The sequence below is a fragment of the Erythrolamprus reginae genome, chromosome 1, assembly GCF_031021105.1.
Source record: "Erythrolamprus reginae isolate rEryReg1 chromosome 1, rEryReg1.hap1, whole genome shotgun sequence".
NCBI classification, from domain to species: domain Eukaryota; kingdom Metazoa; phylum Chordata; class Lepidosauria; order Squamata; family Dipsadidae; genus Erythrolamprus; species Erythrolamprus reginae.
Window position 1 is genome coordinate 397,631,174 of NC_091950.1, and position 18,385 is coordinate 397,649,558.

General features: G+C 39.6%; 1 protein-coding gene across 1 annotated transcript; it reads left to right on the forward strand.

Moving 5' to 3' along the window:
* Positions 1 to 2,967: 2,967 nt before the first annotated feature.
* Positions 2,968 to 12,025, forward strand: ABHD11 (abhydrolase domain containing 11). Its single transcript, XM_070735051.1, has 6 exons — positions 2,968 to 3,137; positions 4,957 to 5,092; positions 6,693 to 6,866; positions 8,152 to 8,322; positions 8,916 to 9,097; positions 10,578 to 12,025. Exons 1-6 carry the CDS (start codon positions 3,016 to 3,018, stop codon positions 10,720 to 10,722), a joined length of 930 nt encoding a protein of 309 aa, XP_070591152.1. The 5' UTR covers positions 2,968 to 3,015; the 3' UTR covers positions 10,723 to 12,025.
* Positions 12,026 to 18,385: the final 6,360 nt, after the last annotated feature.

The window sequence follows — 18,385 nt, forward strand, 5'->3', positions numbered from 1 at the left end:
ATTTCTTTCTTTGAGAAAGAAAGTGGGCATAATTCCATATATTACTGTCAACAGATTTGTGTATAGAAAGATAGAAGGAGGAAGAATTTACTTTTCTTTCCCTCCTGCAGGAAATGGCTAATGATTAAAATAAAGTGGCCTCTTGCTTGCCTGAAAGCTATTAATATTTATTATACTACTAATCCAGTCAATAGCTAAAATCTTCTGGGTGAACTAATAGTAAAATATTTTTATATTTTATGTATATTAAATAAACACTCAGTAAACAGCATCTCATGCAGCTTAAAGCCTACATTCATTTTTATGAATATGGATTGGTTTTGCAATGCTGAACAAAACAGTCAATATTCAAATGATTTCCTTTACTAGAACATATTTTTTAGAGATAATGGAGAATTTAAAGGGCAAAGGGAAGAACTTTGAACGATCACATATGATTTTTTTTTCTTTTTGTACTTCCTAGAATAGGGTTCTCAAACATTTTGGTTTTAGTGCCAGCATTAAATGGAATTTTAGACTTCATTATTAACCTTTTAATAAAGATGATGTTAGCATTTTAGCATGGCATCCATATTTCTTTCGGAGGTTCAGGAAAACATGTTTCTTTTTAACCGAAGTCAATTCTTCTTTTGATAGCAAGAACCAACCTTTTTAGCAACTAAACAATAGGGAGTATATTCTGGAGATCTTTGTATAGAGACACTCCTTGATTTACTACTGTAATTCAGCCCAGGAACAAAATTGTTAAGTCACTATAGCTGTAGGTCAACATGACCGGAAGTAATTTTCCAGGCTTTTTTGCAGCAGTTGTTGAGGAAACGTGGAGGTCATTAGGCAAATATTGTCAAACAAACACTCTGGTTGCTAAGTGACCCAATGCATCTGAATGAGCATGTTTTGCAGGAAACTGGCAAAAAACATCACAAATTGTATTCACATGACCATGCCACAACCAGTCATAAAACTGACCTGCCCAATACTCACTCATCAAACGTTAAGTGAGATCTAACTGTATACATGTAAATATATATTCTGAAAGATACCAATTGAACAGGAAAAGAATGACAAAAACCATACATTTTCCCTTTGAGGAATATTTTCTAGGATCAATGTTTTCTATTGTTTAATTCTCATGCTTAATAAATGTCTTACTGTTTGATGTGTTGCTTTCTGGTGCATCACATATAACAAATATTAACTTTTGTTTCTATACTCTATAAAAGGGTTTGATAACCCTTCCCCTCCATAGATACTTTTATTGTTTCTGTCTAAATTATTTGGTGATTTGTATTTTTGGGTGGCCAAAAAAACCCAAAACCTTGCAAAATGTTTGTCTCTCCCAAATTCAGGAAATAAGATCTTCAGCTCCACATAAACTTGTTGCCTGAATTTCTAAAAAGCTTTGGTTTATGTTTATATCTTCCTTTTGGGGGTGGTTTAAAAACACACCTTTGCCGGCAGGCCTGGGACCGCTGAGCACTGACATCCTGCGCCGGTGAAATAGCATGCTTACGATATGGATGAAAGTGGCTGAATGGTTTCAATATTTAGGTTTTTATTATTAGTTTTAATTGAATTTAATTGGATTTTATAATACTGTAATAGGTTTTAGGTTTTAGGATTAGTTTATAGATTTTGTTTCTCATTTCCCCGGGTAGGTAGGTAGGCAGGTAAGTGGGTGGGTGGGTAGGTAGGTAGATAGATGGATGGATGGATGATATTATTATTATTATTATTATTATTATTATTATTATTTATTAAAATTGTATGCCGCCCCTCTCCGTAGACTCGGGGCGGCTTACAGCAATGATAAAAACAATATATAATGACAAATCTAATAGTTAGAATCTAAAATAACAATAATACATTTAAAAAGTCTAAAAAACTAAAAAAGATAGATAGACAGACAGACAGACAGACAGACAGACAGACAGACAGACAGACAGAGACAGACAGACAGACAGACAATTTGCTGAATTAGAATTTACAACTAAATTTACAATATTTATTTGACTTCATAAACGGCTTGAAAAGTCGTCGCAGAGACATCCATGCATCCCTAGGCCACATCTTAGGAACCCCTGCCTGATTGAACCAATTTAATCTCAAAAAGGTTACTTTTCAGATATAGAACATATAGAACCTATAGAATTCTTTAGTGGCCAAATTTGATTGGACACACAAGGAATTTGTCTTTGGTGCATATGCTCTCAGTGTACATAAAAGAAAATATACATTTGTCAAGAATCATGAGGTACAACACTTAATGATAGTCATAGGGGTCAAAGAAACAATCAGGAAACAATATTAATAAAAATCTTAAGGATACAAGCAACAAGTTACAGTCACGCAGTCATAAGTGGGAGGAGATGGGTGATAGGAATGATGAGAAAAAATTAGTAGTAACAGTAGTGCAGACTTAGCAAATAGATGAGAGATTTCCGTGGAATACCGGGGATAAACATGACATTGGGGAATTTTGTATTTTGCGGAACAGAACAATGGCATCGCACTTCAGCACCACGGATATATTTGCCTGCAATTAACAGGCATGAATGGGGATCAGTTTCCTAAAAACTTTATCTGATTTGTGGGGAATCTTTTTACCCCTAAGAACGCTACCCATCATAACCGTTTTCCTGGATATTTTATATGTATTTATTGATTGGGGGGGGGGGGGGGGAGAATTTTCTGCAATTCCGAAACTTGGCTTTACAGTATTTGCAACAAAACATTCGTGGCTCCCTCTGGTGACAGACAAACGCCGGTGAGCGTGTCCCACAAAGCTGAAAGGGACAAGACGTTCGTATTAGTTTCTTCTGCAGCGGCCTTGAGGAACGGTACGGCCCTTTTACGACTTGTGGACTTCAACTCCCAGAATTCCTGAGCCAGCATGGAACCACCCCCGTTCTGTGGCATAGGACACCTTAGCAACCGACCCGGAAGTAGATCTTGTGGCTCCGTCCTTTCATTAATCTTAATCTTTGTCACCTTGGTGACCGCTGGACCCGGCCAATGATGCTTCGCGCTCTTGGGTATCCGCCTTGTCCTTTTCGCTGGCCGCGAGCCCGGACACTCCGATGTCGTCTCAGTATCACAGCCCGGGAAAGAAGGGGTCTCGCCGGCCGCGCCGCCATGTAAGAGCTCGGAAAGGGAGTGGAACTTGGAAAGGGGAGAGTGAAGCTCCTGGAAAGGCCTGGCAGGTGCACGAAGCGTCCATCTTCCCGGTTGTATCCGGTTCATGGACCGGATGTAGTCATCATAGAGACAGAAAGGACAGGCTGTAGATTGGGGTAAGCAACGTTGGCTCTTCTATGACATATGGACTTCAACTCCCAGAATCCCTAAGCTAAGCATGTATGGCTCAGGAATTCTAGGAGTTGAAGTCCACAAGGCATAGAAGAGCCAACGTTGCCTATCCCTGCTGTAGATAAACATTTAAAATGATGGCGTCCCAATAGCCTCCCCCCTTTTGGCGGTCAGCTGCAATAGGTCAGACCAAACCTGACCTATTGCAGGGGAATAGAGCACCCCATATTACTGCCATGTCCCCTCATATGAGCAAAGGGGGATGCTAGTTCTGGATAATGGTGACTTGTTGGGAGTCCTGTAAACTAAGCCACCACCACAGTTAACCACGCATATTTGTGTTTCCAGCTGTAAAAGAATAATGTTCCCTACCAACCTAAAATTTAAAGCAGACCAGCTTCAAATAGCATCTCAAGGAAAAGTTACAGATATGGAAGTGGATAAATGAATATAAATAGTCAAAAATCTATTCCTTAAATAACACTTTTAAGATTTACCAACAATGCCATATTGTTGTTTTTACATAGTTTGGTGTTTAGTTATAGTCATGCTCTTCTATTATTCTTATGTATAATATTTTGATAGGTATTTAAAGTGTTATGACCAGGGGTGGACTGCTGTCCAGACGGGGGAGGGGGAACGCAGTGGGTTAGCAAAAATGGAGCTCCACCCCAGAGCACCCAATTTGCACAGAAAGACTTTGAAAGAAAATGCAGGGTGTCCTGCATAAGCCACGCCCACAGTGTGGTAGTAAAAAATGTAATAGCCCTTCACTGGGCTTAGGACCAGATTACCTACGAGACCATCTCTTGCTTCAACGGCTAGTTAGGTCCCACAGAGTTGGTCTTCTCCAGGTCCCATCAGTTAGGCTATGCGGTCTGGCAGGATCTAGGGGAAGAGCCTTCTCTGTGGCAGCCCTGGCCCTTTGGAATCAACTCCCTCCAGACATTCTTACCACTCCCACCCTCTGCATTTTAGATTTAGATTTCTTCTATGTCTTACTTTTGTATTTTTGTATTCATTCTTGTTGTAAGCCACTCTGAGTCTATGGAGAAGGGCAGCCTTTCAATATGATGATGGCTGATCTGTGTCAATAGGAGAAAGTAATGCGTCTTTCATAACCTATAAGATCACTACCAGTAGATGGCAGCATACAGATGGAGAATATTTTAGATGATTCTGTTTTTAAAATGCTACTATTTATTGATTTCTGTGAAATGGATTTATGTTGATAGAAAGCTGCCTCAGAGACTCCTGAAGAGAAAAGATAGAGCATCAATAACTAAAATATTGTTTATGGTTTGCTTATTCTATCTTACTGACTCTTATAGAAGCTTTCAGACATCCACAAGCAGGGCACAAGTAAAATTACTCTTGTTTTAAAAGAAGAAACAAGGTGACTTCCTGAAGAACCTTCCTGGAGATTCTTTTTAGCTAGTAGTAATTAATAAATCTGTCCTTAATTTAATTTGGCTTTGCAAGCCTTGCTACTAGTCTTAGCTGAAAAAGTTAAGGCCATGGGATGGAAGCAAGGAGGATTTCTACATATCTCGGTTACTATCCGCCACTTTGTGGTCATCCACATTTTGTAGTCTAGGTCTGCTGGCCTAACCATCAACTTGATCATGAATTGTGTTTTATTTATAGGCCAGTGCCTGTATCCTATGCCATTTTTGATGGACCCTCATCAGATCCTCCACTTGTTTTCCTGCATGGGCTGTTTGGAAGCAAATCCAATTTTTCATCCCTCGCAAAACAATTAGTGCTCCAAACTGGTCGCAAGGTGGGTAAAAGATGTATGGTCAGCCAGAGAAAGGTTGCTATGAGTTTACCAGTCAGTTGCTGCCAAAAACGAACCATTGGATTATTATTGTACATTGTTTTTATTATTGCTGTTAGCCGCCCCGAGTCTCCGGAGAGGGGCGGCATACAAATCCAATAAACTATTAAACTATTAAACTATTTTTATGTTGAATACTATAGTCAGAGGTTCTTTTGCAGGATTTTATATAACTGAACAGAACATTCTGAAGTATTTTTCAGTCTGTCTCAGGTGAGTCATTGAATTTTTATGGTGTTTTTATGTAGCTCTAAATTCAACACAACAGAGAGTCTTCATTCTTTCTAATGTCTCTTGCTGCAGCTTCATCGTGTCTACTGCCTCATAAACAACCTCAGAACATTCAGGTAGGGTTAAGATAGTGTTGCAGAGAAGAACAAGGGAAGTGCATGTATATGAGAGAAGGAGGACATTAATCAAAAGCAACGTGTTCAACCACAAGGTGGATGTGGTCATTAGCTAAATGAGAAAGTAGAACTGGACTGATCTGAACTAAGAGTCCTCTAGATTTCTCTCATTAGATTTCATGTTCTAAGACAATAAGTACATTGAGTACAAAAATATGAGCCTTCTAGATACTATTGGAAAGATTACAATGGCTTAATAGTGCCTAATGCATCAAAACTGAATCATTCTGAATAGCAAGATAGGTGGCATATAAATTTAGTAAATAAAAATGAATAAAAAAGAAGAAATGGAACTTTTTAAAAACTCAAATAATTTGTTCTGTTTTTTACAACACTGAATCTGCTGGATATTCTGCTGATTTGTATAATTTGGTGACCTTAATACAAAGCTTATGCAATGCTTTTTTTTTTTTTTGGAAGTCTGCAAATTTAGCTAAGATATACTGTATATTTTTCCCATGATTCAAAATGAATCCAGATTGGTCTGGAATTAAAATCCAAAGCTCTAAGTTAATTGCTTCTTTTAAACCTTGGTTGGTTTTTGTCTCTCTCTCTGTCTCTCTCATAATTTTAATATAAATATTATATTAATTATATTAATTATATTATTAATTATATAATTGTATTATATTAAGTATTTAATATAAATATATAAAATTATGCAAGAGAAACAGAGATAAAAAGTAAACTTGGAGAAGCAACCTATTAAAAGGAGCTAAATCTAAATAAACATAATAAACATAAACTCCCCCTACAAGGCCTGGTTTGCAGCTTTGAATAACTTCTTTGATCCAGAGCTGTTCCTGAATCTATATGGATGGAAATAGTAATTAAGCTTTTGTGCAACTTACTCAAATGTCTGTATTGCAACAATTTCTGAGGTGGTCAGGCCAGGTAATCATCTATGCAATTGTGACATTATGTTTAAACTACCTTGCTGCACAACTGTGCACTAAATGAAGCTACCTTTGAAGAATCTCTCTAGAAGGTTACTGAAAAAAATTCAACAGCTAGACTGTTCCTTAGTGGATTATCATAATTCCATTGTGTGTTTGAAATATATTCTGGTGATACTTAAGTAAGTAAGGCCTTATCTTTGCCAACCTGCTGGCTTCCTTCTTCTCTTGCCCAGATAGGTGCTAACAGTAGATGCCCGCAACCATGGGGATAGTTCCCACAGCCCCATCATGACCTATGAAGCCATGAGTGCTGACATCCATCTCTTTCTGAACCAGCTGCATCTCAGTAGGTGTGTCTTAATTGGCCACAGCATGGGCGGCAAGACAGCTATGGTATTCGCGCTACAATGGGTACGCACCTCTGACTAGTTTCTTCTTGTGGTATTTTATTGCTGTGATATTGGAGTCACATGGCCTTTTAGACAAAAGGAGAGTTGATCATTGAGAGAAAAGTAAATGCTTAGGACATAGAAATATTTTATTACCAGAAATTTGTGTATAGGGATGAAAGGGGAGCATGAAGTTTGCATCCATTGCAATTAAAAGGTTTGTACATAATAGATAGATAGCGAATGGATGGTTGAATGGATACATGGATGGATGGATGGATGGATGCTTTAGGGAATCCTGTCATACAATACTGTGAACAATATAACAGTTTCTAATTTCTATGGATAGCTAATATAAAAACAAATCAATGATAGAACAAATTGATCCAGCGCTGCCACTTAAAGCACAAATCTGCAGGCTCAAATTATAATTTTATAATAATTATAATTATCATATTTGGAACACTATGAAGATCTAGCTCTCTAGACAAGACTATAATACTGAGAAAGGTGATAAGAAAGGGAAGATGATGAAATTGGAAACCATTGGAAAACCTGGAGGGCCAATTTGGAGACAGATTATATCAGATGATCTCATTTTGCATAATTTATGGTTTTACCATTCAGTGTGTGTGTGTGTGTGTGTGCATTTTGTCTCAAGCCACAGCACACAAAAGGTGCTTTAAAAATATTTCCTCTATTCCTTCGGAGAGGGGCGGCATACAAATCTAATAAATAATAATAATAATTTTTCACAAATTAGCTACAAAATCCCAGGTTTAAAAACAGTTGTACAAGTTCAGAACATACAGACAAGAACTACCTCAAAATGTACATACTGTATTTCAAATTAACAAGGACAGCCAACATCTAATTTTCTGGGATGGGTGAAGATAACAGTATTATAAAATTTGAAACAATTGTGAACTCACAACAGACTTGTAACCAATTTTACAATTTTTAAGTATAACTTCACATTTACTCTTTTAGTCCCTACACTCTGTTTGAAGAGCACAATGCAGAATAGGTGCAGCAACTGTGAGTCAGTTGACCCATTTTCTGGAAGGGGACATAGATTCTATTCAAACGTAAAGTTTAAATCTCTTTTTTCTGGAGCACAATTGCTGCCTTCTTACAATGTTTGCGATGGAAACTGAAACAGAATAAAAATTATTGTCTGGTACATTGACTCTGCCCTGGCTTAGAATTCTTATTAGAGTCTAGAGTAGGGAGTAGTGTGATAGCTCTTTCAGTCGATGATTCCTGTGACCTCCTCTCCACTCCCACCCCAATTTGTTCCTTTGCAGCCAGAACTGGTGGAGCGCTTAGTGTGTGTTGACATCAGTCCTAGTCAAACAAAAGATGTCAGTGGCTTTCAGAATTTCATTGCTGCCATGAAAGCAGTGAATATCCCTAAAGGTATTCCTCGTTCCACTGCACGCCGTATGGCAGAAGAACAGCTGCGTCCCACTATTCAGGTAAAGCATTTTTGTCAACGAGCACAAGTTATATATTTCAGATGCAAGCTATTTCACCTCTCTAAGTGAGACATGCAAAAGTGTGGGACAAGAAATAGTTTGGGTTTTTTTAAAAAAAAACAACAACAACAAGATACAGTGGTACCTCTACTTACGAACTTAATTCATTCCATGATCAGGCTCCTAAGTAGAAACGTTTTTATGAAGAAGCAATTTTTCCCATAGGAATCAATGTAAAAGCAAATAATGTGTGTGATTGGGGAAACCACAGGGAGGGTGGAGGCCCTTTTTCCTCCCAGGAGATTCCTAGAGAGGCCCCATGGAGGCTTCTCCCCACCTTTTCCGGTTACAGTTTCAGAGGTTCGGGTTTGTAAGTTGAAAATGTTTCTTGAGAAGAGGCAAAAAAATCTTGAACACCCAGTTCTTATCTAGAAAAATTCGTAAGTAGAGGCACTTGTAGGTAGAGATACCGGCATGTCTGATCATCCTAAAGGGACAAAATGTAAATCAGTTTACCAAATTACATGCCCAAGGATTATGTTTCACATTTAAGCCATCATCCCAGTACTTTTACTTATTTTCTTTCTCTGTAGGATCCAATCATCCTCTATTTTCTACTTACCAACCTAATGAATGCTGAGGACCAATATGTATGGCGTGTGAACCTAGAGGCCATTTCACAGCATCTGAGTGACCTCATGAGTTTTCCTGACTTCCAGACATCTTATCTAGGGCCTACTCTCTTTCTTGGGGGGTCCAAATCTGGCTATATTAGGTAAGAGACCTGGAGCATCGTTTAAAATAATACCTGCAGGGTTGCAGCTTGAAGGTTTTTTTGCATTGCATATCAAACAATTTCCAGTAAACAGTAGACTATAATCTACATCTCCCAAATGGTAAATTTTGTCCTGCTGAGTGTCTGCAGATGATGCTTTTGAACCTCAGCATGATTTCATCCACAGCTGAATCAACCATATTGGAAGTGATGTGCCGGTGTCTGGAGGCTGTTGGGGCCTGGATGGGTGTCAACAGACTCAAACTCAATCCTGATAAGACGGAGTGGCTGTGGATTTTGCCTCCCAAGGACAATTCCATCTGCCCGTCCATCACCCTGGGGGTGGAACTACTGACCCCCTCAGAGAGGGTCCGCAACTTGGGCGTCCTCCTCGATCCACAGCTCACATTAGAGAAACATTTTTCGGCTGTGGCGAGGGGGGTGTTTGCCCAGGTTCGCCTGGTGCACCAGTTGCGGCCCTATTTGGACCGGGGGTCACTACTCACAGTCACTCATGCCCTCATCACCTCGAGGCTCGACTACTGTAACGCTCTCTACATGGGGCTACCTTTGAAAAGTGTTCGGAAACTTCAGGTCGTGCAGAATGCAGCTGCGAGAGCAATCATAGGCTTTCCCAAATATGCCCATGTTACACCAACACTCCGCAGTCTGCATTGGTTGCCGATCAATTTCCGGTCACAATTCAAAGTGTTGGTTATGACCTATAGAGCCCTACATGGCACCGGACCAGACTATCTCAGGGACCGCCTTCTGCTGCACGAATCCCAGCGACCAGTTAGGTCCCACAGAGTGGGTCTTCTCCAGGTCTCGTCAGCTAAACAATGTCGCTTGGCGGGACCCAGGGAAAGAGCCTTCTCTGTGGTGGCCCCGGCCCTCTGAAACCAACTCCCCCCAGAGATTAGAATTGCTCCCACCCTCCTTGCCTTTCGTAAGCTTCTTAAAACCCACCTCTGCCGCCAGGCATGGGGGAATTGAGATACTCTTTCCCCCTAGGCCTTTACAATTTTATGCATGGTATGTCTGTATCTATGTTTGGTTTTACAATAAGGGTTTTTAACTGTTTATATTGGATTGTCATGTGCTGTTTACTACTGTTGTTAGCCGCCCTGAGTCTATGGAGAGGGGCGGCATACAAATCCAATAAAATCAAATCAAAATCAAATCAAGTTTAGATCTGATGGATGTTGCTACCATAATCTCGCTATTTTAACTTTGGCTTCCAGAAATGGTCTAACATTCCACATTGCATTTTAGGGCCAGTTGAAATCCTTTTTCACTGAGGATTTTTTTTTTCAGCCTTTTAGTTTCTATCCCTCACAAACAACTAGCTACCTTTATTTTATATAGTATAAACAAGTTATTTTATTCTTAAACTGATTGGTATAATTTATGTTCTCCACAAAGTTCTTACTGCAATTTTTCCCATTTCCTTTCAATTTCTGTGTCAACTTTGTTGCAGTTCCAATAACTACCCTGAGATCAAACGGCTCTTTCCTGATGCTGAAATCCAGCATATTCCTGATGCAGGGCACTGGGTTCATGCAGATCAACCAAAAGAATTCATCACTGCCATTTGCAACTTCATTGCATTCCAGCCACTCTAGGATTTCTGAACAGATCCTATCAGGATTGGAAGTTTTCGCAGTGGACTTAGTGCTGTATGTGGCTCGTGGTCTGATTTCAAAAGCTCCATGCAAGTGAACCATTCTGAGTTTTGGTCAAATTGTCAGTCCCTTCCCTGGTGACCTGCTATTTGGAAGAGTTAGAAGTGGGAGTTAGAGAATGAGAGAAATGTTAGGGGGAAAAGAGCATCAGAAAGCAAAACTGTGGAGTCTTATTCAGTTTTGGCTCTGGCTCAACCAACCATTTGCTTCAGTTCTGCCAGTTATTCAATGCAGACTCCAAGAAGGTACACAATTGAATATGCCCTTAGATTCCCACTTCTGACGTAAATGAGCAAATAGATATTGAGACACTCAAAATCTTTCCATTTATTCAACTAGATAGCATGTGATAAATAAGATAATCTACTTGTGGTTAACACAGAACTTTGGTCTATGTATGTATGTATGTTTATTTATTTATTTAATAATTCTACCACCACCACCACCACCCCTAAAATATTGGCAAACACCATGCCATCCATTCATTGCACCAGATAAGAAATAGATTTCACCCTCCAGCGTTTCTTAATTGTTCAGCCAGACCCCAATCCATAATTCTTGATAACACTAGATCTGTAATCAAGGACAAGCCTTTAACTCAGCAAAACAATGCATCGTATAGCAGCTGTTTTTGAACCAAGAAACCCAAATGGGCTAACTTGCAGACTTAATCCAAAATCCAGGATCTACGACTCCCATGGAATGGAAACATGGTAAATTTTATAAAACAATATATGATATGAAATGATCATAAATCACTTCAGAACATACAAGTAGTCCTTTATTTACAACCATTTAGTGATGGTTCAAAGTTAAAATATCACTGAAAACCGTTTTTTCACGCATGCAACCGTTGCAGCATTCACATGGTCACATAATCAAAATTTGGACGCTTGGCAACTGATTCATATTTATGACAATTGCAGTGTCTCGGGGTCGTGTGATTACTTTTGTGACCTGACAAAGCCAATAGGGAAGCCAGATTTACTTTGCAAGTGTATTTCAAACTTAACAACTGCAGTGATTTATTTAACAACTGTGGCCAGAAAGGTCGCAAAATGGAGCAAAATTCAACTGCCTTGCTTAGCAACAGAAACTTGGGCCTCAATTCTGGACGTATGTAGAGACTACCTGTAATACAATATGTCATAAAATATTTCCTGTGCTGATGTTTGGCCGTACTCTAGAGCAGTGTTTCCCAACCTTGGCAACTTGAAGATATTTGGATTTCAACTCCCAGAATTCCCCAGCCAGCAAATGCTGGCTGGGGAATTCTGGGAGTTGAAGTCCAGATATTTCCAAGTTGCCAAAGTTGGGAAACACTGCTCTAGAGTTCAATGTGGACTGTTGCAAGGCAGATACAGCTCTGAAAGTATCCCAACAGAGTTTTGACAGATGCTTGGCCATTGTTGAAGCCGTAATGAATTTGCAATGGAAACTTCTCCATAAGGATGACCGAGTGGCATCAGAGGTTGTCTTGTACTTCTTTAAAAGTGATTGATCCAAAGTAATAACAACCCAGTCATAATCAGCTATTTAGGTTGCTGCTGGTCCTTGAAGGTAAAAGATAGAAAACGGATCAGTTTCAGCTATATATTCTTTTGGATTATTTAGCAGGCTTTTAAATATGACTTATTTATTTAATGCCTATTTTTATGCTTTTTGTAACTGAATACAGTACTACTTTTAAAGGAGATATCTAAATTAATCCATGGCAAGGAGGTTGTGAGCATTTTGCATAATCAGTATTTGTGATACTGACTGTTTGATAACATGTGACAGTATTTGTGATATTTGTGAATTGTTATTCTGTTACAACATGACTCCTGCTGCCTCCTGTTCTCAACTGTGCCCATCTTCTGTAGTCTTTTCCAGCAATTTTCAGACTGCCTAACTTTTTTGGTAGAATTTTAACCAATGTAAGGTTGAAAAATATTTCACATCTCAGTCTTGGCAGCCAGCAAGACTGCCTTTAAATGGCTTCATGCATTTTGTAGATTACTAATGTTGTTATCATTAGATCTTTTTCCTGCCTTTTTAATATATAACTCAATGTGGCAAATGTAGATATTACAGGTACTCCTCAATTTATTTATTTAATAGTGTAAATAGATTTACAATAAATCCTGAAAATGGAACCTGGTTTTGAAATTCTGACATGCCCCCTGCAGTCACCTAACCATATTTTGGGCACTTGGCAGCTGGACCGCATTTACAATTATTGGCAATTATCCATGGTCACATGACTGCAATTTATGATCTTTTCCCCACAAGCCTGCATTACATTAAGCTTCCAACCAAAAACTATAGTGAACAATTGGTTTGCTTAACGACTGTCACATTCACTTAATGTCTATCTCAAAAGAGATCATAAAATTGGGTGCAGCCATGACTTATATAACTGAAGTTGTGGGTTCAATTATGGTCATAAATCAAGGACTACCTATAGAGCAGTGATGGTGAACCTTTTTTTCTTCAGATGCCAAAAGAGTATGCATGCACCCTATCATGTATGCGCGAGTGCCCACACTTATAATTCAATGCCTGGGGAGGGCAAAAACACCTCCCCCCACCTCCTGGAGGCCAGAAACAGCTTGTTTCCCAACTTATGGTGGGTCCAGTAGGCTCATGTTTCACCCTCACCAAGCTCCAAAGCCTTTCATGAAGCTGGGAGAGGGTAAAAATGCCCTCCCACTTCCCCCTGGAGGCTCTCTGGAAGCCAAAAACACCCCTCCCTCCCTGAGCCTCTGTGTGAGCCAAAAATCAGCTGGCCAGCACACACATGCACGTTGGAGCTGAGGTAGGGCAACGGCTCGTGTGCCAGCTGGTATGGCTCCACCTGCGGCATCCGTGCCATAGTTTCACCATCACTGCTAGAGTATTCTGCCACCTATTTTCCCCTTCCACCTATTTTCCCCACAATCCTGTGAAGGGGCTTGGGCTGACAAGTGTGACCAACCCAAAGTTACTCACTTGCTTTTCATGCCTAAGGGAGGTTTAAGACCCACAGTCTCCTGGTTTCTAATCCAGCACCTAACATAGGCTATTATCAATTACTGTATGGAAAACATATCTTGTCAATAAAACATCTCATTCTTCTCTTATTTCACTTTAAAGGTTATCTGCTCTACTCCCTGTATATAGGTAAAGGTTACTTACTTATTCGGCTCTTCTGTTCTAGCTAAGAACAAAAGGTTAAAGCTAAGCAATCTTGTGCTCACCTGCTTGATTGGTATGATCTAACTGTATGCTTAAATAAGGTCCAGGAGGGAAGTGTTTTTAATAGGAAAGTGAACACAAGAACAAGGGGACACAATCTGAAGTTAGTTGGGGGAAAGATCAAAAGCAACATGAGAAAATATTATTTTACTGAAAGAGTGGTAGATCCTTGGAACAAACTTCCAGCAGACGTGGTAGATAAATCCACAGTAACTGAATTTAAACATGCCTGGGATAAACATATATCCATCCTAAGATAAAATACAGAAAATAGTATAAGGGCAGACTAGATGGACCAGGAGGTCTTTTTCTGCCATCAGACTTCTATGTTTCTATGCTGTATATTACCCTGTTACTAGTTAGCTATCTTTGGGGTGGGTCAATCATTGTAATTGTATACAGAAGAATTTTGTTATAAAAAATAAACTGCAAGTCCAAGCAATAGAGAGCTTCTAAACATGAGGCAGCTCATCCCAGAAAGATATTTCCAACCTGGAGAAAGCATTGCTCAAGAAATCATGTCTTTGTGTCTATGATTTCTACACCTTCAATACTCCAAACTGGCATAGTTCAAAATCTGCCCGGTGAAGTGAATCCCACAATTCTTTGCAAAGAGTGATCCCTTTAGGCCTCAGCAAGAAGAAAGCAAAGTCCTATTCCATTTGAGAGAAGAGCGTGAACAAATAAGCATCTCATTTAGGCGGTATCACTCTTCAAGGAGTACTTGAGTTCAGTCCCACAGAATGTATCAAAATACAGTGGTACCTCTACTTATGAACTTAATTCATTTCATGACCAGGTTCTTAAGTAGAAAAGTTTGTAAGAAGCATTTTTTCCCATAGGAATCAATGTAAAAGCAAATAATGTGTGCGATTGGGGAAACCACAGGGAGGGTGGACGCCCTGTTTCCTCCCAGGAGATTCCTAGAGAGGCCCCACGGAGGCTTCTCCCTGCCTTTTCCGGCCCTGTATCTTCCCAGGAGATTCCTAGAGAGGCCCCATGGAGGCTTCTCCCTGCCTTTTCCGGTTACAGTTTTGGAGGCTTGGGATTGTAAGTGGAAAATGGTTCTTGAAAAGAGGCAAAAAAACTCTTGAACACCTGGTTCTTATGTAGAAAAGTTTGTAAGTAGAGGCGTTCTTAGGTAGAGGTACCACTGTACTTTAAACAGATTTTTTTCCTGATTGCTGCCTTATATATTTATATATACTGTATATAATATATATATTAGATTTGTGTGCCGCCCCTCTCTGAAGACTCGGGGTGCCTTGTTCTGAATTTGACGCAAATATTTGAAAAATTATCGTATTTTTAACTAAGTTAAAAAGGCCTAAAGAGTTTGGGATTAGTAGCCTATGTTACTCCACTGAAGAGGAGGAGGGTACAGGAAGTAATATTTTTCAACTTGCTGTAGCAGTTGTGGAATAAAATGTTCCCAAAAGCCATCTGGCCCCCACTGCAACAAACCTTGTTATCATTTTGTAACAGAGTGCAGATTTGTTGAGCAACCAATTAAATAATCAAATATGAATAACCTAGCTGTTTTCTCTGTTATATGCAGATTTGTTCATTTTATGTATTAAAAAAAAGATTTGTTCACTGCTTTGAGAGAGTATTCTTTCATTTGAATGTCTGTGGAGATTCTTCTGTCATCCAGCTCAGTGTTTCCCAACCTTGGCAACTTGAAGATATCTGGACTTCAACTCCCAGAAGTCCCCAGCCAGCATTTGCTGGCTGGGAAATTCTGGGAGTTGAAGTCCAAATATCTTCAAGTTGCCAAAGTTGGGAAACATTGATCCAGCTCATGGTCCTCCCATAGGTGTTTTTTTAATAGGCAATTGGGCTTTCTTTGTTTTTCCTTCTCATCCAAGAAGCTTCTTCAGTTCTGTTCTTTTGTTTGAAGATTTTTATATCTACCTCTTTGGTCTGCAACCTAAAAAAAGATTAGCATAAAAGGAGGTGGGAAGCAAGGGAAGGAGCCCGCAAACACCCAGTTCTGGCTGAGAGCGAGGGACTCTTACGATGGCAGAAATGGGAAAGCATTGGGGAACAAGGCAGATTTTTCAGCAGCGCCAAGGAACGCCTCAGCTTTCTTTCTTTCTTTCTTTCTTTCTTTCTTTCTTTATTTATTTATTTATTTATTTATTTATTTATTTATTTATTTATTTATTTATTTATTTATTTATTTATTTATTTATTCCAATACAAATTGAAAGTTAAAGAGAATAAAAACATGTAGTAGTAAATATCAGGGAAAGGATAGAAGAAAAGATATGAGAATAGATACTTCACCAGAAGAGCCATTCACTCCTCCACTCGAAACAGAATACCGTACGAAAGCAGACTATCAACCCTTGGTCTTGAAAGCTTAGAACTACGACGCCTAAAACACGATCTAAGTATTGCCCACAAGATCATATGCTGCAACGTTCTACCTGTCAATGACTACTTCAGCTTCAACCGCAACAACACAAGAGCACGCAACAGATTCAAACTTAATATTAACCGCTCCAAACTTGACTGTAAAAAATATGACTTCAGCAGCCGCGTTGTCGAAGCATGGAATTCATTACCTGACTCAGTAGTGTCAACGCCTAACCCCCAACATTTTCCCCTTAGACTATCCACGATTGACCTCTCCAGGTTCCTTAGAGGTCAGTAAGGGGCGTGCATAAGTGCACCAGTGTGCCTTCCGTCCCCTGTCCAATTGTCTCTCCTTATCTCATTTATCTTTTCTTCCTTTTAAATTTGTTCACCTATACTTTTCGACTGGGAGTCACTGCTCACAGTCACTCATGCCCTCATCACCTCGAGGCTCGACTACTGTAATGCTCTCTACATGGGGCTACCTTTGAAAAGTGTTCGGAAACTTCAGATCGTGCAGAATGCAGCTGCGAGAGCTATCATGGGCTTTCCTAAATAGGCCCATGTCACACCAACACTCCGCAGTCTGCATTGGTTGCCGATCAGTTTCCAGTCACAATTCAAAGTGTTGGTTATGACCTATAAAGCCCTTCATGGCACCGGACCAGAATATCTCCGGGCCCGCCTTCTGCCGCACGAATCCCAGCGACCAGTTGGTCCCACAGAGTTGACCTTCTCCGGGTCCTGTCAACTAAACAATGTCGTTTGGCGGGACCTGGGGAAGAGCCTTCACTGTGGCGACCCTTTGGAACTAACTCCCCCCAGATATCAGAGTTGCCCCCACCCTCCTTGCCTTTCGTAAGCTCCTTAAAACCCACCTCTGTCATCAGGCATGGGGGAATTGAGACTTTATTTTATTTATTTTTATTTTATTTATTCTTTGTCCAATATACAATACATATGAAAGAGAATAGACATTAAGTAATATATATAAAGATAGAAAGTAAGAAAGAAGAGAAGTAGAAGGGAAGGAGAGAGTATATATGATATATGAGATAAGGAAAGACAATTGGACAGGGGACAATAGGCACATCAGTGCACTTATGTACGCCCCTTACTGGCCTCTTAGGAACCTGGAGAGGTCAATCGTGGAGAGTTTAAGGGAGATATGTTGGGGGCTGGGGGCTGACACCACTGAGTCCGGCAATGAGTTCCATGCTTCGACAACTCGATTATTAAAGTCATATTTTTACAGTCAAGTTTGGAGCAGTTAATATTAAGTTTGAATTTCCCTCCCCCTAGGCTTATAAAATTTATGCATGGTATGTTAGTACAGTATGTATGATTGGTTTCTAAATTGGGGTTTTAAATTAACTTAAATATTAGATTTGTTTACATTGTATTATTACAGTATTGCTGTGAGCCGCCCCGAGTCTGTGGAGAGGGGCAGCATACAAATCTGATAAATAAATAAATAAACTTTTATATCTTTTCTTCTATTCGTTTCTTTAGTTATATTACTACATATCTATTCTCTTCAATGTGTATTATGTATTGGACTAAATAAATAAAAGAATACCTCAATGAAGATTAGAGGAAAGGATATATGAATGGGAGAAAAGATGTATAAAATATAGGAGAGACAACTGTCAGGACAAATGCTACCAAATAAGGAATCTACTGAGCTGAACGTTTCAAACACAGAAAAGAGGAGACTGAACCCTTTTTAAAACAAATCTTCAACTTGGAGAAAATCCCACTGATGGGACCGTTAAGCATTAGAAACCATTTTGATGGCTCAGGCCAGAAACCTTCAAAGCCATCCATAATTCTGAAGGGCGAAACATGACTTTTGCCTGTGACGTGGCTGCGTGTGAAAGAAGCGATCGAGCCCTCTGCCTCTATTTTATGTACACTTTTGCAGCGTCCTTCCCTTCTTTATTTGGTGGAAATAACAAGGCAGGCGGCCAAAAACTTTCGGAAATGTGAAGGAGCCCGTTAGGATCCATTTCCGCGAAATGAT